The sequence below is a fragment of the Seriola aureovittata genome, chromosome 4 (assembly GCF_021018895.1).
Source record: "Seriola aureovittata isolate HTS-2021-v1 ecotype China chromosome 4, ASM2101889v1, whole genome shotgun sequence".
Taxonomy (NCBI): Eukaryota; Metazoa; Chordata; class Actinopteri; order Carangiformes; family Carangidae; genus Seriola; species Seriola aureovittata.
The window spans coordinates 3,391,728-3,414,570 of record NC_079367.1 but is presented as its reverse complement, the minus strand read 5'-3'; the positions used below and the strand labels follow the sequence as shown (position 1 = coordinate 3,414,570).

General features: G+C 39.0%; 1 protein-coding gene across 1 annotated transcript; it reads left to right on the top strand.

Moving 5' to 3' along the window:
- The first annotated feature begins 2,783 nt into the window (after positions 1 to 2,783).
- On the top strand, positions 2,784 to 15,391 carry phf12b (PHD finger protein 12b). The gene is made up of 15 exons (XM_056374855.1): positions 2,784 to 4,080; positions 4,393 to 4,574; positions 6,386 to 6,458; positions 6,569 to 7,025; positions 7,705 to 7,825; positions 7,932 to 8,064; positions 8,185 to 8,349; positions 8,486 to 8,629; positions 9,236 to 9,983; positions 11,315 to 11,419; positions 11,531 to 11,677; positions 11,769 to 11,864; positions 12,610 to 12,692; positions 12,832 to 12,970; positions 14,181 to 15,391. The coding sequence occupies exons 1-15, from the start codon at positions 4,015 to 4,017 to the stop codon at positions 14,657 to 14,659; spliced, it is 3,138 nt and encodes a 1,045-aa protein (XP_056230830.1). The 5' UTR covers positions 2,784 to 4,014; the 3' UTR covers positions 14,660 to 15,391.
- The last annotated feature ends 7,452 nt before the right edge of the window (positions 15,392 to 22,843 follow it).

The following is a 22,843-nucleotide window of genomic DNA, read 5'->3' as shown; positions in this document are numbered from 1 at the left end:
GATAGTTTGACAGTGTTATTTGCTTCTTGTTTGCATTGTGGCTGACTGAAATGGTTTGTGTCTGTCTGAGTGTGTGAGGCTATTAGTATTTCAGAAATTCCAACTTTTTATGCTCATACACAACTAATGACATGAAAGTGATGTATTGAATAAATTAATTATCGGAAATTACATTTATTAGACACAGTTGAAACTGACAGAACTTTTAATGAATATGTCAAATTCAGTGTTCTTGATTGAAATTGTTTTCAGAACACAGGCACACCTCTATAATAATAACTTTTTATTTATATTAGTATAGTAGTTATAGTGTGTAAAGAGAAGAGCAGGGTACAAACATTCAGTCAGACATTAAAAGCAGATCTGAGTGAACAGCAGCAGATTTCTTGGTACAGAACAAGAGGAAACCCCTGATTTGGTTTATTTTCTACCGAACCTTCTGTTATTGTTTTGGCTGATTCTGAACACCTGAACTCACCAAACCTTCTCAGTTCACAAGTCAAATCTAATGGCACGTCCCCGTTTAGAAGGTCAAAACCTGTTTTCAAAACTTGTGTAACACTTTTGAATCTTTGAACACACCCTCCCGAATGTTGATCAGCAGATTAACTACTCAAATTAAAGTTTCTGCTTACTCATTTTTCATGTCATTATACATAAAAAAAAGCTGCATACATGGATGACTCTCAGTCGGGCTGACACCCTCAAGCTGAACATTTGCATTGTGACTCACCCAAAAGCAGAGTGTTGTCTGCCTCGTATGTTAAAAGTTTGTATTGTGTGAATATTGTGACTATCTCTGTGGTTATCTTTCTATCTTTAGTTTTAAAAGCAAAAGTACAAAACTGCGAAATCATTTTCACTGGTGTGATTTTACATTTCAAGGCCTTTAAAGAAAAAAAACAAACTGAAGATGCACCTGTGTTTCTGAGAGTCAGACGGAACAACTGGCTGTACCTCTTTAGGTTTGGCCAAGATGTCACAGACTTGATAAGTCAGCAGAAACATCCTGTGAATTTAATTAAAGTAAGCCATCACTATACTCGCACTTTTCTTTACAACACTGCAATAACTGCAGTCGCACTAAACGCAATTCCATTTTGTTAGAATTGAATGTGAAGTGATCTCTGCCTTCCACTGCATTAAGTTTCGTTGGGCCTCGTCTGTGCTTCCAGTAACAGTGTGTGGTAATGAAGGAGTGAAAATAGTCCCATTAAATGTGATAATTAGCTATGTAATGAAGTCATGACATGAAGAAAACGGCAATGCATCTGCTGTTCAACATGATGTATTATATCTGCCAAGGCAGCAGTATCTCTGAGCAGGCTCACTAAAGTGGAAGTGTGAGACTAGAGGCTGTGCAAACCTGCAGAACAACACAACTTCTGTTATTATGACTCGAGTTTTTTTAACATGAATTACCCTAGAAATCTGAGTGTTGGGAGCGCTGGATGAGGAGATGTTTTACAAGTTTAAAAAAAGAGATAGTGCCACAAAAAATTGTACAGCTGTACAGGTTGTTGCAAATCAACTTAAACACACGAATCTCATTTCATTACATTTAGGTGTCCACCAAAGTGTCACATGCACAGAAATGCTTTTAGAATTTCATGACATCTTAGTTTCCTGCCATTGCTGAAGAAAATGTTTGCAAGAGAAGCACATGTACATCCATAAACAATTTTGATGTTCTAAACAACAAGCAAGCACACACACACTGCAAATAAATACTCTGTATATAATTTTGTAATGAAGTGGATGTGTAGGTGAGGTAAGAAATCTAGCTAGGGCTTATGTAAAAACCTCAGCTCAACATAAGATTTAAATCATAAAAAATGAGGGAGAAAAAGAAAATAAACGTCTATTAGATACTAAGAAAATGTATAATTAAAGTTAATTAAATTCCAGTTAATCATAATGTTGGAGATTACAAATGGCTTACATCTGAATATATTATTTTTGGTAAAAAGCTGATATGTATAATATAAAATTCACTGGGTTCCTTTGCATCTCAATAACACTTGAATTGACATTAGTGTCTACATGCACAAGGTCTGCTGACATGAACATTTCTAAGAAATTTGTATTAACATAGAACTTATGAACATCTAATGTCCACTTTTAAATTCAACAAACTGAACAAACATACTATAACAGAGCACTGCCTCCATCTGCTGGCAAGGGCTAGGTATTACCCATCATCTCTGAGGCAGGGATGTGGCTGAAGGATCACTTCAAGCAACCTGGCATTAAAATTTTGACCTTTATCTTAGTCTCCTGGATTATATGGAACGGTGTTGCTGTCACGGTGATGCAGCATACCAGGAATTTGGATGTTTGTATTCTGATTAGTAGGAAAACTCAAAATGTCATCTTAACAATTTATTATATTTGTCCCAATTTCTTAAAAAATGTATGTATAGTCGACTATACACAGAACTGTTACTAGGACCGATCTTGTGCCAGCCCCTGGGCCCATACTTGGGCCACGCTTGTTTTCTTCTGGCTCAGTAAACGCCCGGTTCCACGGCCCAAATCTGGCCCATATACAGCATGATTGTCAGATGATATTCCCACATCTGGATCTTATCTCCCCCCACAAGCACACATCTGGTTTTGTTGTTATTTGTTTTCTGTTCTTTTATTTAAAAGAATGGACACATCCTTACACATGCACACACTTCAAGCTGTTTTGGTATTCTGTTATTAATTTAATGAATTCCTTTACTTTCTGTTCAACACAAAATGTCTATTTTTATTCAGCATGTCTGTCAATAACTTACTCAAGATGTCGACTAACTATTAACGGCATAAGCACTACCCCTAGTGGCGATGGTTGTGATGCTGGTTATGGTGGTAGCGGCACTTACGGTAACAATAACAGTTGTGGTAAGAATTTGTTGTAAAACCGTCCTAGTGTTTGTACAGACGTAGCTTTCCCAATACATCAGTGAAACTGAAAATGCCCGTTTTAGGAACAACAATACTACAGTAAATGTCCGAGCTGCAGGCAACAGTAGAAAATTTAAATTGTAGAAGCAGTGGTCAGTATTACTGATTCAGTGGTAACAGCTAATAGCGGACTTTAAAGATATCAGGAACGCTCGTTAGCAATATGGCTACCGACACGAGCAGCTGTTGGTATTACTCTCAGTAACGGCAGTATAGAGACAGTAGCCTAGTAACAGCTAGTAGCAGAGGTAGACTGACAATGACAGTGATATCTATCCGCTTAATTCCAGCACAGCGGTAGCCGGATACAATGTAGCTACAGCGAGCTAGCCGCCCCTAGTTCCAATGTAGCTAGCCTCAGTTATCTATTTCCGTTCTACTGCGCATGCGCGCGCGGCGGTTCGCGGTTGCGCCAATTGGTAGAGGATGTTGCTAGCAGCCAGTGTAGATGCACAGGCTTTTTCACAACAATAACACCAACAAAATTTGCATCTCCGCGTACCCGATTTGAGGATTATACTTTCCGAACGCTATCGGAAACCGTGCATTGGACCGCGCCACGCCGAACGTCCTCCTGTATTTTTGGTTACGTCTTCTGTTGACAATGGGAGCGGAGGGGTTTGCAAATTTACAGGGCTCCTTATTGCCGGAGCAGAAACAAGAATCATGGCTGGCCAGCTAGGCCGCAGATGGATTTTGTAGCCAGCAGCAACAGTCTATTAATATAAAATACTGTGTGTAGGCTTGGCACTACCATAGAAAAAGTGGTGCTAAGCATCCGGCGTTTTAATCACACTATTATCGTTGATTTTTGTGTCTTTTCTTTGGGCCAACAGCACCTAGCTAGTGAGCCCGCTAGCTTCACAACCTTGACTGGTTGACGTCTTGCCTTCGTAGTTAGCTCCTTTAGCCAGCTAACGATAGCTAGCATCGCTTGGCCAGCCATCCGCTGGTCAAAAACATTAGGAAAAAGACATTTATTGTGGGATTTACTCTCATCGTTGTGTGCCCGTTTGGCACTTGTGTTGCAAATCCAATTTTGTAACGTCTGCTTCTGGATGAATGTGGGACAAAATGGAGACCCCGACGATTGTGTACGATTTGGATACCTCTGGGGGCTTAATGGAGGTGAGGTTGCTCTACTCGAAGGCCTTGATTATGTGAAACATACCACTAATGCTAATGTTTTAATGTATTTTTCATCATATGAAATGCGGTTATTAGCAGACCACCGTAGCCTGCTGTCACGCATATCTCGGCTAGCTAACTCAATAGTTTGGGCTGGTAATGGAGGCCACAAGTTAACATTACCGCTCTCCCCTAAGCTTAGCATGAAAGCGAACACAGAGCTGCATATTTGTCCAACTCTGTAGGCAAACAATCAAAACAGGGCAACCGCGATCTCTCATGCAATTAAACAACTTTTTTTTTTTTTTACAGCAAATCCAAACACTGCTGGCGCCCCCGAAGTCCGAGGAGGTAGAGAAGAGGAATCGGAAGTTGGTGAGAGACGTCCGAAGGAGCGGCAGGGCCACCAACCACGACACCTGCGATAGTTGCCGGGAGGGGGGAGACCTGCTGTGTTGTGACCACTGTCCGGCAGCCTTCCACCTCCAGTGCTGGTGAGTTAAAGTTATATCAACAAAAGAGGCAGAAAGCACCGTTAATGCATGCTCAGTGTCCCCGTTAGCTGCATGCAAAAATGCTCAGTGCTTGCTCAGGATTGTCCCCATGGTAAAGTTATGTTATTTTTTTTTGTGCTACAGACATCAGCATGTGAAATGTCAGTGGAAGTATTTGTTTTGAATCTTGCCCCTTTGCAGTGTTGTACAAATTATATAGCACATATGCATTAGATAAAAACCGCGGTTATATCATTGAAATATCAACCTCAGTCATCGGTGGTTCCCCTCATATTCACACTGTGCTCCCCCATATAGAGCTGAACCGAGGAGGGCGATAGTGAGCCTTGTGGAGCACTTTGTAAAGTTGAATTTTAGTCGATAGCGTTGAATTACTGGCAGGTATTCATTTGTTAATTAAACTAATTAAAAGCCACCTCGAAGTCATGTTTCCATTGTGTTTGGTACATCCAAAGGCGCACATTAAATTGGACGTTTATTGAATGGAGTTTGGTCAGCAAGGAGAGACAACTGCTAATTTGATCTGTGTCGGTGTCGAGTAACTTACAGCAGCTAACCGTTATGTTTCCAGTGTGTGTGTGCCATTTGATATATGGTGTCTCGTTCATCGTTGTAAGTCACATAGTTTGGTAGTAAAATTTCCTTCGTTATTGTCAAAGGGAAGTACGTTAATAAGACACACAGGGGCTAAATGAAACGGGTGCATGTAGCCTGGTCTGTGAAAGCGGCTAGAAGCAGCTTGCAGTCGGTCCTCCCCTCCTGTTGTGGCTGCAGCCAGTGGAGCCATTGCTGCTAAAAATGGAGTCGAGTCTGCCTCTGTTTACAATATGGCGACCTCCCTGCTCTTTTTTTTTTCCCCTATTCCACCGCCATTTTACCAACCTTTTAAAATTAAGCTTTGAGAAAAAGAGGGTTCATAAATACCACAAAATGTTTTGTCATTCTTTTAGATGGAGTAGCGGCGTGGCAGCGTTTGTTGCGGACGTGTCGCAGAGGTCGTCTCTTTGTAGCTTTTCTCCCGGTGCCGCTTTGCACGATTCTCCGTTAAACATCTGCTTGCATGATTTTTTTTTTTTTTTTTTAACTTTGGCATTTGGACGTGTTGAGTTCAAACTGTCTCTAGGAAACGAGCAGCCGCGTTTTATCTATATATGGTCAGGCGTGTGAGTGGCTTCATCTGCACAGTTTTTAATGGTGTCACATCAGTGCTTGTAATGGGAGGAAACTTGCTGCATAAGTGGGTTTTATCTTAAAGGTAACTTTTGATAATGTTTGCTTTTGAATGGGAGATTTTGAGCTGTAGATTAGTCCTGGCTTCAGGTGTGTTCCCCACCTTAACTTGTAAATGCATAATTATTGTTGTTATATATACTTTAAATCTTCTCCTATGAATATTGTTCATATCATTATTTTTTGTTCCTCAATGGGAAAACCATGCACTTGGATAATCTGCCTGTTTATTGTAATGTAATTATAGTCCATGCGTTTACTGGCTGAATGGTAACTATTTTCAGTGGGTATAAGCTTAGAAATCTAAGTGCTTTATGTTAACTTCTAATACAACCTTTGCATGTTGGATAACTGATCTAGGAATATAGCTGTAATTAACGAGAAAAAAATGCATGTATGTTTTTGTCTTTACAAAAATGTGGTAAATAATAATGAGTTTTCTATCAAAATGAGACAGCATGATTGAAGCACATCCTAACTGTATGTGATGGATGTTAAATTATTACTTTTCTTGCATTAATCATTTACCTGGTCCCTTGTGTTTTATCCCCTTACCACAGTAACCCACCTCTAAGTGAAGAAATGCTTCCTCCAGGAGAATGGATGTGTCATCGCTGCAATGTTAGGAAAAAGGTGAGAGGCAGGTCTCTTCTATTTCGCTTCCAATCCTCCACTGATGTTACTGTCACGCAGCTGTTGAAGCGCAGAGAATAAATTTGTGTTTTTGTTTTCGTTTCCATCAGAAGCGAGAGCAGAAGTCGGAACAGACCAACGGCCTGCCAGAAAGGTCCTCGTCTAAACGCTCCGCATCCCCGGCCGTGGAGCTGGAGCTCAATGCTGGCCCTCTGCGGCTCGATGGCCTTCCTCCTGGCGCCGGAGCAGCGGGACCCGGTTTACGAGTGGCCCAGGTACGCCTCTTGGACCGCAGGACGAGTAGTAGGCCTAGCAGCAGGCCCGGGACACCCACCTCCAACACCTCATCCACTCCGACCCCCTCTGAGGAGCAGAACGAGGGGGAAGAGGAGGCAGCAGAACCCGAAGACGAAGTTCAGGGCGCAGAGCTCGACGGTGCTACGCTTTCCACTCCGACGCCACGCCTCCTCAAGAGGCCCTTTCAGCTGCTAATAGCAGCTGCTATGGAGAGAAACCCCACACAGTTCCAGCTGCCCAGCGAGCTCACCTGCACCACTGCGCTGCCAGGTCAGTCATTAAGACAATGTACACTGCCACTGTGAAAGAATAGTGTGATTATTTCAACCAGTTCGAATGTGAAGGTGAAAAAAAGCAGCTGAAAACATTCAGGGTGTGGTGAAGAGAATGGGTGCTGTTTTTCTGCTGAATTTCGTTATAATCCTGTGGTTTACAAACCAGATATAAATGACATTTTTACCATCAAAAAGCCCAGATATTCCAGTCTTTTTGCAGATGGTGATGAATTGTGACAATGAAAGAAGAAACAATGTAAACGCCTGCTGTCTTGCAAGAAACTCTTGACATTCCAGAAAATAAAACTAGAAGTAAATAAAGCAAGTTTTGGAAAGTAGATACAACAAAGTACTGCGTCCTGGATTGTACCAAGTGACTCAGATATTTGATACATGAGAGGATAACTACAGGTGACGGATGATTCACAGTCAAAGCCCTGAAACGAGCCACCTGAAGAAATCAGTTTAGCAGAATTAGTGACCCCCTAGAAATCTTTTCTTAAAACACACTTTAATCTGAGAGCTTTTCCTGGTTTTACTTGATTTTTATTGATTGACTTTTGTAATGAGGGATTAGAAACATACTCTGTAAATACAGATTATTATTATTATTATTAGTATTAGGATATCTGGGTTGGATTGTTTATCAGATGTTCCTCTTGTTTGGTTTCCAGGTAGCAGTAAACGGAGGAGAAAAGAGGAGTTACTAGGGAAGCCGTTCAGGAGACCTCAGCATGAACTGGATCCTAATGGTCTCGTCCCTCTACCAGTCAAAGTCTGCTTTTCATGCAACAGGTCGGTAATAAACAGATATATGTCGAGTACACAGATGAACTCACAGACCTGACATGTTTATATATTTTCATATATTTAACTGATTTCCTTGTGTTTCCTCTCACAGGAGTTGCAGGTTGGCTCCACTGATCCAGTGTGATTATTGTCCCCTCCTGTTCCACATGGACTGTCTGGACCCTCCCCTCACAGCTCTACCTGCTGGCAAATGGATGTGTCCAAACCATGTAGAGCACTTAGTGGTAAGAGGCGTGGCCTTGGCTTGGAGCTAAACAAACGTTTTCTTTCTTGGTATTTTGTCTCAGTCTAGATGATGCAACAAATCATTAGTTTGACATTTCAAACGTTTGTCTCATGTGTAGCTGAACCAGAAGACCCTGAGCCTGTCCAGCCGCTGTCAACTGTTCGACCAGTTCCAGGACAGGATGTCGCAGCACGCCGTCAAGTTGGACTTCCTACGTAGAGTCCATCGTCAGAACGCACCTAACCGGCGCACCAACCTCCAGCACAACAAGAAGACCATTAAGGTAGACTGGCTGCTGGCTACACAGATGTTAATCTATTTTTGGCAGGGCACATAATCAATATGTTCATTCAAAGACATTTGAATATGTTTGAAAATTTAAATTCAAGTTATTTCTAACAATCACGTTTTGTTCTCAGGTGCCAGATGCCATCAAGTCCCACTACCAGAATCCTCCCCCCATGCTGCACCCTGCTGGAGTGCACCAGCTAGAGCTGGTCTGTAGCGGCGTTCCTGACCATCAGCCCTCAAAGCACCTCACCACAGAGGTTGAGCAGCAGGAGGTAGGCAGAACAAAAGCCTTTTACTTCAAGAGGAAGTATACACTCTGAGCTTAAACCTGTCTGCTTGGATTTGAAAGTTCAGTTCATCGTCCTTTACAATGAGGAAACAGGCAGGACTCAGAGGTGTAGGTTGTAAGTTAACGCCCCGACAGGAAGCAGGTGCTGCATCAAACATAAGAAGCAGACCACTGGCTACCCATAACCCCAGGTTGTACTGCTAATGTTAGCATTAGCAAACCTGATAAGTGTAGAAAACAACTTTGCATATAAACAAGATTCATGTCTCTGCAGTAGAAGCACTTGTTCCTGCTGATAACTGAAATACATACAGAGCTTAAACAGATATTTAAGGCTGATAAATAGTTATGGCTGCAGCTGTGTACTGACACTGTGTACTCAGACCTACATCATTCTTTTTCCCACTGACTCTGGATTGGTAGAATAAACGGTGCCCATCAATCATGAGCTCTAACTTAATTCAAAATATTGCATCAAAAGAAAAATGACAGTCTTGCCTCTTCCTGTGATATGAATGTGTCCATTAGACAGGACAGGATTCATGGTTGCTTCTTGTGTAATAAAACACGGTTGTGCTGTGTTCAACAGTGGCTTCAGGATGTCATCGCCCTCCAGTGCAGCATCATGCGACACCTATCCATCAAGCAAAAGGCTTCATCCACACCATCCGCTCTGTCATCAGTCACGTCGTCAGCAGAGTCGGAGTCAGAGCAGAAAGCCAGCGCTAAGTCATGTGTAACATCAGAGGACATGAAAACTCAGGCTTCTTTAGGAAGGACTTCTTCCCCCGACCCCTGCTCTAAACCCTGCAGTACACCTGACAACCCCCAGGGGGCGTCTCTTTCAAGGGACACCCCAGCAGAGCTGGGTGTTTGTAAATGCAGCATGACGTCATGTCAGAACTGTAGGAAACCCAACGGACCTCTAGCAGAGGAGCGGCAGCCTCCCAAAGCCAACGGACCAGTAGACTGTCACAGTTCCTCAGACTCCTGCAGGCAGGTGGAGCTGCAGTGCAGAGTGAAGCCCAGTACAACACCCCCAGACTCAGCTCCTGCCTCTGCTCTGGTGAACCACATAGGTGCAGAAACAGTTAAAAAGGAGCCAGAAAGCACTAAGGAGGCCTGCACTCAGAAAATCTGCCCCACTGCTCCGACGATATGGCCCCACGGCGGCCAGCAAAACCACAGGAACCAGACGGTGCTCCAGGAGGCCCAGTGTATGACCAGCAACGAAACCCGCTCCTACTCCATCACCAGCAGTGCCCGCTCGGACACGCCACCTAAAGGCAACCAGGAGCGCGACTCGACCAAGATGGGATTATCATCACCTACTCCAGGTAAACATGAGGCAATAAACCGATCACCACTGTGTAGCTTCCCAGGTTCATTGGAGCTTCTCTAGGGATTTCATCCATAGCAGTCCAATAATGACTAATTTATTCATTTGTTGATACATGTATTTTTATTCATTATTTAGTGTGAAAAATGTACAAAAAAATACTGAAAATGACAAATCACAGCCTTTTATTTGACATGCCGTCATGTTGAATGAAAGTTTTGGGAAGTGATCACACATCAATACCAGCAGCTAAAGCTACATAAAGTGAAGTACTCACTAGGCCTAAAGTGCTGATTCTCCCAAATCCTAGAAAACACGAGATGTAGAGACAGATTGGTCCGGAAAACTAGAGGAAAAATAATTAAATGACAGAATGATTTAGTCCAGAGAACAATGTTTTTTCCTCCTGATATCTCAGGAACATGAACAAGAATTGTAGTCTTCTACCTATTTCCTACTTCATTTCCACTTTCATTAAATCTAAAGCTCGTTTGTTTGCCACTTAATTTTATGAGATCATTAGCGTCTTTTCTCTGGCAGCACAGAACCATGAACTGGCCTAAAGAAGTTTGTCTGTTGCTTTGTTTCACCTGCCGAGTTCAAACATGGAAAACAAGTGCATATAGATAAATGGAGCAAATTAAACTATTTATTAATGTTAGCACCTCCTCGAGGTCATTGTTGGTCTGTTGTCATGTTTCATTCATCAAGAAAATAATCATCACATTAATTGATAATTATCGGATATCTAACAAGTGGGAGGGGGAGGTTTTAGCAAACAGAGCGGTGCTGCTTTGAATATGTGTGTGGGAAAATTAGAGTCCACCTGAATAGAAATACGGGCTGAGGTTGTCCAGAGGCAGAAATGGTTATAAAAACATGGTAATTCTACTCTAGTGAGATATTTAAATGAATCCTACTTTTGTGAGACTTGACATGTTGAAGGGTGTTGAATCACGTCTGTGGTCATTGTTGCAGCTTGTTAATGAGGTTTTCACTTTCCTCTGGTCTCCACTCTCACTGAGATACAGGGCAAAACTTTACAGCAGACTGTTGCCTAACAGCTCCCTCTGGTGGCCACTGGCAACAATTTCCCAGTTGTTTCAAGCTGAAGTGAGTCTTAGGAGGCAGCAAACAAAAACACAATTAAATATTTAACTATGTAGTTAAAGTATATAATACACTAAGTATATAGATAAAGAGGTTGTTGTACATAAATGAATGAATGAATGAATGAAGTTTCCATCCACTCAACCGTCAGTGAGCAAACATCCACATCAGTCTCAGGTGGATGACCTCATGTTGTCCCTGCCTGTTTCTCCTCCACAGACATAAAGACTGGAGCTGGACTGATGGACTCGATGCTGCCCAGCGCTCTGTCCTCCATCGCCAACCTGTCCGGCTGCATGAAAGATGGAAAGGATGAGGATGGAGGTGGGTGTGCTCACTCAGCAGGGGGATGTGATAATACTGAACCACTGTGGTCTGGTTGGAATGGTAGAATTAGCTTCTAATGACTGTGTGTTTATGTGTGTTTGTGTATAGGGATCGAGCTGGACAAACTGGATGCTGACATGATCAAGCTCTTGGCCTGGCAGAGGATCCAGCAGCTTTTCCCTCCCAAAGCCCCCAGGGCTCTGCTTCCCCCAGCGACCAGCGACACCCCCAAAACCCCATCACCCCACCCCGACGGTAAGACACCAACCTCACCCTCTGACAGTTGTGTTTCCTGGAAGTTGCTTCCATAGTTTAAAAAAAAAAAACCTGAACGTCTTCCCACCAGGTCAGAAGAAGGTGCAAGCCCGAGCTGTCTTCTACCCTCTGACAGGAAAAGGAGGAGCAGTCAGCATGTGCTACAGGACATTATACATTGGATCTGGTAAGAACTGCGGACTGTGCTTCTGTACAGTGATAGAGATGTTGTGAATAGTGTGACTGATGCCCTGGTGCTGGCACGTTGATCACCGTGTGTTGAAACATTTTCCAGTTGTGTTGTGGACAGTTGAGATTTATTTCAACCTTAGCTGGATGTCCACTTCTAGAGGGAGTAGCCACGGAAGTGAATCATCTCGATTTACAGACAGTTTGTCTGACTGGACTGATGAAGATCTAAACTCTGTGACTCTTTCAGCTTCATGCTCATCAACTCTTCTTCAGGCCTCACGACAAACATCTCAGAGTGTCTCTAACCCACAGCTCTAATCTGGTTTCACTGAGTGGACTCCAGGACTGATAACTCCTGACTGCAGTTAGCTTTGCTCACAGCTTTAGTCAGCTGTGACTGTTTGAATGATGTTTTCAATGTGGACAAGAACAACACAATGGTTTGTGTGTTATTGTTACTGTTCATAATTGTAACTGAGATAAAGATCTGAACATATTTTAAGACAAATTTGATTTATACACCAATGGAGAAAAGTTCCCTGCAAAAGTTGGTATTTCTAACTATATAAATTATTGTTTTGGTTTATGGACCAAAACTTGGTTAATGCGTTGGCAACAGCTGAAAGAGGAAATGACATTTAGACCTGAGGTCCGTAGTGAGGCAGCGCTGCATGAAAATGAACATTATTCATATTTTTTTCACAACTTTTTAATTTAATTAAAATCATTTTTTTATGAAGGTGCTGACATGGACGTGTGCCTTACAAACTACGGTCATTGCAACTACATATCGGGGAAACACGCCTGTATTTTCTATGATGAGGTATGGACTGCACTTCTCCACCTCTGTCTATTAAACACATGGAAGTGCTGCTGCTGTTGGACATGGTATAAATGCTCTGCGTCTGTGTGTGTGTGTGTGTGTGTGTGTGTGTGTGTGTGTGTGTGTGTGTTCTCTGTAGAATACCAAGCATTACGAGCTGCTCAACTACAGTGAGCACGGCACCACGGTGGACAACGTCCTCTACTCGTGTGACTTCTCCGAGAAGGCCTCGCCGTCTTTACCCAGCGGCCTCGTGGCCAAAGTCCAAGGCATCATCCGTGAGTTCATCTCATTCTTACATACTAATTTGTGAAAGCTCTGCCAGGTATTCATAGTTTGTGCGGTTTGAGATGTGATCACAGCAGGAGGGAACCAACTCCCCATCCTGCCTCTAGGGGGCACAATCCTCAACCTTATTTTTCAGTTTATTGCTGTTTTAAACAAAACGCTTCACCACTCAGGCTCTTATTATATGTGGACACTACCTTTCCCATTGAATCCAAGAGGAACAATAGACACAATAAAAATACATCCAAATTTTTTTGGGCAGATACAGTGATATGAGTCAGGGTTTCAGTTGGAGTGGTCATCTTTGGATTTAAATTTCACTGAAAAAAAATATGCAAATGATAATGTGATTTTTGTTGGGGCTTGTACCAAACAAGCATGTTCCCTTGTCTGTAGACCAGGGATTTGTCTGTAGCACCACATTGATTGTCATCTGACACATTTGACCCTATTAGGCAGCAGTGTAGGAAAACATAGATGTAGCATCTATGACTCTGAAAAGAAGCTTTGTCGATCGCTACCCTGATGGAGTCAGAAAATCTACATTTTCGGGAGGTAGTCTGAGTCTAATAGTTGAGCCTGGTCTGCTCGCTCACCAGTGTCCACAGCTTGTCCAGGTTGATGGTGGAGCAGTGAGTTGTTCCTCTTCAGGCGGTAATGCCCCGGATGGTATTTGTCGAAGTTGATTCTGTGGTGATGCATGCCACCCAGCAAGCAGCAGCCACCACGGCTGACTGTGATTGGCTAACACGCCTCAACAAGCTCCGATGAAAAGGAAGCAGTTATATTCAAAAGCAGCCAGTTACACTAAAGCCTACTGCTTCTACTAAATGTGTGATTATATCTAAAGTTTTCTCCATTTTCAACTCTTCAGATGTTCAACTATGATTACACCATTTGCTGTTGGTGCGCGGTGCAACGTTTGCATATCAAAATGAACCAGAATTGAATATGGAATACGGCACTGCCATGAGCAAATCTGCTAATCATTATCATGCATTCAAATGAATTGAATTTGGTTAGTTGGTGTGATCGCACACTTTACTGGCATCACAGCTGTATTGCTCCTTGAAGAGACTACCTGTATTTGTTCTTCTCTTATCATCTCAGAGCTTTTACTGCTGTTGTTTCCGCCTTCTGTTTCTTAATTGTAATGATAAAGGTCACGTCTCTAATTTCCTCCCTGTGCTCTCCGTGCAGGTCGCAGTAAGAAGCGTGAGGAAGGCGAGGGTCCCAGCTCTGTGATGGGTCTGTTGCCGGCTGGCGGAGTGATGAGCAGCCAGCCTCAGGGCGGCTCCGAGCTGTCGTGCACCTGCAAGGCGAGCAGCTCCAGCCTGATCGGAGGCAGCGGTGCGGGCTGGGAGGGCACGGCCCTGCTCCACCACGGCAGCTACATCAAACTGGGCTGCCTCCAGTTCGTCTTCAGCATCACGGAGTTCGCCAGTAAGCAGCCCAAAGAGGAGCAGACTGCCACACCTGCCGCCAGTTGTGCTAACACCACCACCAGCAGCAGCAATGCAGCCAGCACCACAACCAACACCGCCCCCAACTCCACCTCCGCACCACCGCCACTGCCCAACACTGCCACAGTTAGCAGCCCCTCCAGCCAGGATGAGGCCGACGCTGAGACTGTCCCTCCCCACCAAGTGCCCGTACTGCACTCCAACTCTGTTCCATAACCCGCACAGGAAGTCCCGCCCTCCCTCCTTTTGTTTTGCACCTTCCGAGTCACAATGAAGGGAAAGCTGCACAGCTGGTTGGTCAACAGGGAAAAGTTTATTTTTTCATTTTTAATGGTTTATATCTTTGCATGAACTTGAAGTATTATTGACAATCTCTTCTGTTTTTGACTGACTGACAGGAACCTTCTGTTCACTTCAGACTGTTAGGAGTTTGAGCAACATTATTTAGCTTTGCTCAGTTTTTCTTTTTGCCAGTATATTAGTTATGTATGGTGTAACATTACTCTGTCAGTCATCCCATTTAGCACAGACCCTTTATTTTGTAGTATTGAATTCCATACATTCTAATTTCTTTTGCTGCTTTTGCACCACAGGTAGCTATATATGTATGAAAACATACATGCTTATACACTATGAAATGTATATATAATGTAAATATATATAATTCAGTGCCTCTCAATTGGAGAAACATTGGATTTCATGTAGATTTACCATTTTTTGGTTTTTAACTGTACAGTTCATGGACTTTGTGATACTGTGTAGAGTACCAGAAGTTTTGTGATAAAACTTGTTCCTAGTCTGTATTTTCCGCTGTAGTCCACCTGTAAATACCATATTGTTTTAGCACTCATTTTAACATCTTGTGCTGCTCTGTATATAAGCACTCTTTGTCTGTATCTGCTTGTCTGTTCAAAAACCTGTAAATACAGAAAGATTTTCTAAGAACAACTCGATGGATATGTTCTCTGTTACTTGTCTGTCCGCTCTGGATTTTTTCCTTTTCAGTTCTAGTCCAGATTAGAGGCCAACTGTGTCTCTCCTCACATACTTTTGAACCATGACACTTTATTGTAACAATTTTATTTCCAGTGAAATAACAATTGTCTTCTTTCCACATTGCAGTGGAGCCACAGGGAAGCCACACAGGCGAGAACAGGTGACTTCAAAACAGCCGAACCTTTCTGTCACGTATCGAATCCTTAGAGGTTAGAGAGGCTCAGATCTATATTTCTAACTGTGGTTTTGACAGTGAACTGCGATGAGTAATGAAATATTAGCTTTAAGCTCAAGTTTGAAATGTTTACAGTTAAAACTAGATGTGCATCAAGTAGCCAACTAGACACATCAGTTATAGCACAATCTTTTTTTATTTTTTATTTGGTTAAACAAAGTGATATAATATGACGATATACACTACAACAGTGGGACAAAACAGACTGTTATTGTTATAGATTATTGACTTTTTGAGAGTCAGGACAATCCACTGGTGGGAGAAGTGTGCAGTACTGGGGAGGTGGAAGGCGTTCGGTTTGTCTTGTGATTCAGTGATGTAGGTGAGGAGGTGGGACATGTTTGGTTTTATACTGTTGTACAGAAATTTAAGGATGCCCTTTACAGTTCTCATGCTCCAAACCCATGTAGGCGAAACTTATCCAAACAGCCAATACATCAAGCGCCATAAATCCAAGGGCACAATTATAACCATGATTTTGACTTAAGTATTACTGACAAATGTTATTGGAAAAACAATTCATTATTTAACATGGTGCCAACCATAGTGACCAAGCTTATCCAGGTCATTAACAGGCTCTGAACGCCGCAGATCTTTTCTGTCATTAATTCAAAAGCCTGAACACACTTGAGAGTTTATGAATTTTTGGTGACACTGAGATCCGCACTGCAGCACATATGCCAGGTATGGTTTGAGAGTAATGGTTGAGATGCATAAAAAATGTGTCACGTATTTGGGGATCAGAGTTCAGAACAGGGAATGTGTGTTCACGTCTGTACACACAGTTGAATCAGGACAAGCGTTCATCTGCCCCGCCCCTGACCCCAGAAGTCCTACATTTTCATCCATTGCTCTTCACCCCTTCACATCCACCATCAGTGTCTACACTCCCATCACGGGATTTCAATTACTACTGTTTTGTATTATTGTGCTCCAGCTTAAGTCAACTCAGTCAAAATTCTATGTCAATTACACCAAATTCTGCTTAAAGTATTTCTACCATATTGATTTTCTCTGTCAGTGGTCATGCTTTCCTTTCTCTGGGGGCACACCACTGTTAAATTAATACAGAGGAAACACTGATGTGTGGACTCACAAAGGATTTAGGAAGACTACACAGTGTATGTGTATGAGTGTATCATCTCTTTCATGAGTCTGTCAGAAATTCCTCATCTTTGTTGTGTTAATATCAACTCCTGCATCTCTGCTGTCGCACCTTCATTGGATGCCAGGAGTGCACTGCAGTCCTTCAGCCCAAATTTGAAGACTCCAATCATGCAGGACGGCCCGTCATTTTTTTGACTTTTTATTCCTCACTATACTGTGACGTTTCTATACCTTTTTATGCCTTACTACAGTATGACCTTTTTTTGACTTTTTAAGCCATACTATACTATGTTGTTTTTTCACTTTTTTTGCCATACTATACTATGTCATTTTTTTTTAAAGTATATTTTTTTGGGCTTTTGTGCCTTTATTGGACAGGATAAAAGAAAGAGACAGGAAATGGGGAATGACATGCAGCAAATGCCTTCCGATGCGGGACTCGAACCGCGGCTAACGGCAGCGAGGACTGTAGACTCTACACATGGGGCGTCTGCTTAGACCACTACACCACACAACACCCCACTATGTCATTTTTTTCAATTTTGAGGCCTCAATATACTACGATGTCTTTATATCTTGTTATATTATGACGTTTTTTGATGTTTTCATGCCTTATTAAACTTTGTTGTTTTTTCACAATTTTTGCCATACTATACTATGTCGTTTTTTCACGTTTTTTGCCACACTATACTATGTTGTATTTTTCAGTTTTAAGGCCTCAATATACTATGATGTCTTTATATCTTGTTATATTATGACGTTTTTTGATGTTTTCATGCCTTATTAAACTTTGTTGTTTTTTCACAATTTTTGCCATACTATACTATGTCGTTTTTTCACGTTTTTTGCCACACTATACTATGTCGTTCTTTTCAGTTTACAGGCCTCAATATACTATGATGTCTTTATATCTTGTTATATTAAGACGTTTTTTGATGTTTTCATGCCTTATTAAACTTTGTTGTTTTTTCACAATTTTTGCCATACTATACTATGTCGTTTTTTCACGTTTTTTGCCACACTATACTATGTTGTATTTTTCAGTTTTAAGGCCTCAATATACTATGATGTCTTTATATCTTGTTATGACGTTTTTTGATGTTTTCATGCCTTATTAAACTTTGTTGTTTTTTCACTTTTTTGCCATACTATACTATGTCGTTTTTTTCACGTTTTTTGCCACACTATACTATGTTGTTTTTTTCAGTTTTAAGGCCTCAATATACTATGATGTCTTTATATCTTGTTATATTATGACGTTTTTTGATGTTTTCATGCCTTATTAAACTTTGTTGTTTTTTCACAATTTTTGCCATACTATACTATGTCGTTTTTTCACGTTTTTTGCCACACTATACTATGTCATTTTTTTCAATTTTGAGGCCTCAATATACTATGATGTCTTTATATCTTGTTATATTATGACGTTTTTTGATGTTTTCATGCCTTATTAAACTTTGTTGTTTTTTCACTTTTTTTGCCATACTATACTATGTCGTTTTTTTCACGTTTTTTGCCACACTATACTATGTTGTTTTTTTCAGTTTTAAGGCCTCAATATACTATGATGTCTTTATATCTTGTTATATTATGACGTTTTTTGATGTTTTCATGCCTTATTAAACTTATTTATTTTTTCACAATTTTTGCCATAATACTATGTCGTTTTTTTCATGTTTTTTGCCATACTATACTATGTTGTTTTTTTCAGTTTTCAGGCCTCAATATACTATGATGTCTTTATATCTTGTTATATTATGACGTTTTTTGATGTTTTCATGCCTTATTAAACTTTGTTGTTTTTTCACAATTTTTGCCATACTATACTATGTCGTTTTTTCACGTTTTTTGCCATGCTATACTCTGTCGTTTTTTCACGTTTTTGCCACACTATACAATGTTGTTTTTTTCAGTTTACAGGCCTCAATATACTATGATGTCTTTATATCTTGTTATATTATGACGTTTTTTGATGTTTTCATGCCTTATTAAACTTTGTTATTTTTTCACTTTTTTTGCCATACTATACTATGTCGTTTTTTCACGTTTTTTGCCACACTATACTATGTTGTTTTTTTCAGTTTACAGGCCTCAATATACTATGATGTCTTTATATCTTGTTATATTATGACGTTTTTTGATGTTTTCATGCCTTATTAAACTTTGTTGTTTTTTCACTTTTTTTGCCATACTATACTATGTCGTTTTTTCACGTTTTTTGCCACACTATACTATGTTGTTTTTTGTCAGTTTTCAGGCCTCAATATACTATGATGTCTTTATATCTTGTTATATTATGACGTTTTTTGATGTTTTCATGCCTTATTAAACTTTGTTATTTTTTCAAAATTTTTGCCATACTATACTATGTCGTTTTTTCACGTTTTTTGCCACACTATACTATGTTTGTTTTTTTCAGTTTACAGGCCTCAATATACTATGATGTCTTTATATCTTGTTATATTATGACGTTTTTTGATGTTTTCATGCCTTATTAAACTTTGTTGTTTTTCACTTTTTTGCCATACTATACTATGTCGTTTTTTCACGTTTTTTGCCACACTATACTATGTTGTTTTTTTCAGTTTTCAGGCCTCAATATACTATGATGTCTTTATATCTTGTTATATTATGACGTTTTTTGATGTTTTCATGCCTTATTAAACTTTGTTGTTTTTTTTTCACAATTTTTGCCATACTATACTATGTCGTTTTTTTCACGTTTTTTGCCACACTATACTATGTTGTTTTTTTCAGTTTTAAGGCCTCAATATACTATGATGTCTTTATATCTTGTTATATTATGACGTTTTTTGATGTTTTCATGCCTTATTAAACTTTGTTTTTTTTCACAATTTTTGCCATAATACTATGTCGTTTTTTCACGTTTTTTGCCATACTATACTATGTCGTTTTTTCACGTTTTTTGCCACACTATACTATGTTGTTTTTTTCAGTTTTAAGGCCTCAATATACTATGATGTCTTTATATCTTGTTATATTATGACGTTTTTTGATGTTTTCATGCCTTATTAAACTTTGTTGTTTTTTCACTTTTTTGCCATACTATACTATGTCGTTTTTTCACGTTTTTTGCCACACTATACTATGTTGTTTTTTTCAGTTTACAGGCCTCAATATACTATGATGTCTTTATATCTTGTTATATTATGACGTTTTTTGATGTTTTCATGCCTTATTAAACTTTGTTGTTTTTTCACTTTTTTGCCATACTATACTATGTCGTTTTTTCACGTTTTTTGCCACACTATACTATGTTGTTTTTTTCAGTTTTCAGGCCTCAATATACTATGATGTCTTTATATCTTGTTATATTATGACGTTTTTTGATGTTTTCATGCCTTATTAAACTTTGTTATTTTTTCAAAATTTTTGCCATACTATACTATGTCGTTTTTTCACGTTTTTTGCCACACTATACTATGTTTTTTTTTTCAGTTTTAAGGCCTCAATATACTATGATGTCTTTATATCTTGTTATATTATGACGTTTTTTGATGTTTTCATGCCTTATTAAACTTTGTTATTTTTTCACTTTTTTGCCATACTATACTATGTCGTTTTTTCACGTTTTTTGCCACACTATACTATGTTGTTTTTTTCAGTTTTCAGGCCTCAATATACTATGATGTCTTTATATCTTGTTATATTATGACGTTTTTTGATGTTTTCATGCCTTATTAAACTTTGTTTTTTTTCACAATTTTTGCCATACTATACTATGTCGTTTTTTTCACGTTTTTTGCCACACTATACTATGTTGTTTTTTTCAGTTTTAAGGCCTCAATATACTATGATGTCTTTATATCTTGTTATATTATGACGTTTTTTGATGTTTTCATGCCTTATTAAACTTATTTATTTTTTCACAATTTTTGCCATAATACTATGTCGTTTTTTCACGTTTTTTGCCATACTATACTATGTCGTTTTTTCACGTTTTTTGCCACACTATACTATGTTGTTTTTTTCAGTTTTAAGGCCTCAATATACTATGATGTCTTTATATCTTGTTATATTATGACGTTTTTTGATGTTTTCATGCCTTATTAAACTTTGTTGTTTTTTCACAATTTTTGCCATACTATACTATGTCGTTTTTTCACGTTTTTTGCCACACTATACTATGTTGTTTTTTTCAGTTTTAAGGCCTCAATATACTATGATGTCTTCATATCTTGTTATATTATGACGTTTTTTGATGTTTTCATGCCTTATTAAACTTTGTTGTTTTTTCACAATTTTTGCCATACTATACTATGTCGTTTTTTCATGTTTTTTGCCATACTATACTATGTTGTTTTTTTTCAGTTTTCAGGCCTCAATATACTATGATGTCTTTATATCTTGTTATATTATGACGTTTTTTGATGTTTTCATGCCTTATTAAACTTTGTTGTTTTTTCACAATTTTTGCCATACTATACTATGTCGTTTTTTCACGTTTTTTGCCATGCTATACTCTGTCGTTTTTTCACGTTTTTGCCACACTATACAATGTTGTTTTTTTCAGTTTACAGGCCTCAATATACTATGATGTCTTTATATCTTGTTATATTATGACGTTTTTTGATGGTTTTATGCCTTATTAAACTTTGTTATTTTTTCACTTTTTTGCCATACTATACTATGTCGTTTTTTCACGTTTTTTGCCACACTATACTATGTTGTTTTTTTCAGTTTTAAGGCCTCAATATACTATGATGTCTTTATATCTTGTTATATTATGACGTTTTTTGATGTTTTCATGCCTTATTAAACTTTGTTGTTTTTTCACTTTTTTGCCATACTATACTATGTCGTTTTTTCACGTTTTTTGCCACACTATACTATGTTGTTTTTTTTCAGTTTTCAGGCCTCAATATACTATGATGTCTTTATATCTTGTTATATTATGACGTTTTTTGATGTTTTCATGCCTTATTAAACTTTGTTGTTTTTTCACAATTTTTGCCATAATACTATGTCGTTTTTTCACGTTTTTTGCCATACTATACTATGTCGTTTTTTCACGTTTTTTGCCACACTATACTATGTTGTTTTTTTCAGTTTTAAGGCCTCAATATACTATGATGTCTTCATATCTTGTTATATTATGACGTTTTTTGATGTTTTCATGCCTTATTAAACTTTGTTGTTTTTTCACAATTTTTGCCATACTATACTATGTCGTTTTTTCACGTTTTTTGCCACACTATACTATGTTGTTTTTTTCAGTTTTCAGGCCTCAATATACTATGATGTCTTTATATCTTGTTATATTATGACGTTTTTTGATGTTTTCATGCCTTATTAAACTTTGTTGTTTTTTCACAATTTTTGCCATACTATACTATGTCGTTTTTTCACGTTTTTTGCCACACTATACTATGTTGTTTTTTTCAGTTTTAAGGCCTCAATATACTATGATGTCTTTATATCTTGTTATATTATGACGTTTTTTGATGTTTTCATGCCTTATTAAACTTTGTTGTTTTTTCACAATTTTTGCCATACTATACTATGTCGTTTTTTCACGTTTTTTGCCACACTATACTATGTTGTTTTTTTCAGTTTTAAGGCCTCAATATACTATGATGTCTTCATATCTTGTTATATTATGACGTTTTTTGATGTTTTCATGCCTTATTAAACTTTGTTATTTTTTCACTTTTTTGCCATACTATACTATGTCGTTTTTTCACGTTTTTTGCCACACTATACTATGTTGTTTTTTTCAGTTTTCAGGCCTCAATATACTATGATGTCTTTATATCTTGTTATATTATGACGTTTTTTGATGTTTTCATGCCTTATTAAACTTTGTTGTTTTTTCACTTTTTTGCCATACTATACTATGTCGTTTTTTCACGTTTTTTGCCACACTATACTATGTTGTTTTTTTCAGTTTTAAGGCCTCAATATACTATGATGTCTTTATATCTTGTTATATTATGACGTTTTTTGATGTTTTCATGCCTTATTAAACTTTGTTGTTTTTTCACAATTTTTGCCATACTATACTATGTCGTTTTTTCACGTTTTTTGCCACACTATACTAT

Coding starts and splice junctions, on each gene's coding strand:
- phf12b (XM_056374855.1), top strand. CDS start 4,015: ATGTGGGACAAAATGGAGACCCCGACGATTGTGTACGATTTGGATACC. Junction 8,065..8,184: donor ACCATGTAGAGCACTTAGTG/GTAAGAGGCGTG, acceptor TCTCATGTGTAG/CTGAACCAGAAGACCCTGAG. Junction 8,350..8,485: donor ACAACAAGAAGACCATTAAG/GTAGACTGGCTG, acceptor TTTTGTTCTCAG/GTGCCAGATGCCATCAAGTC.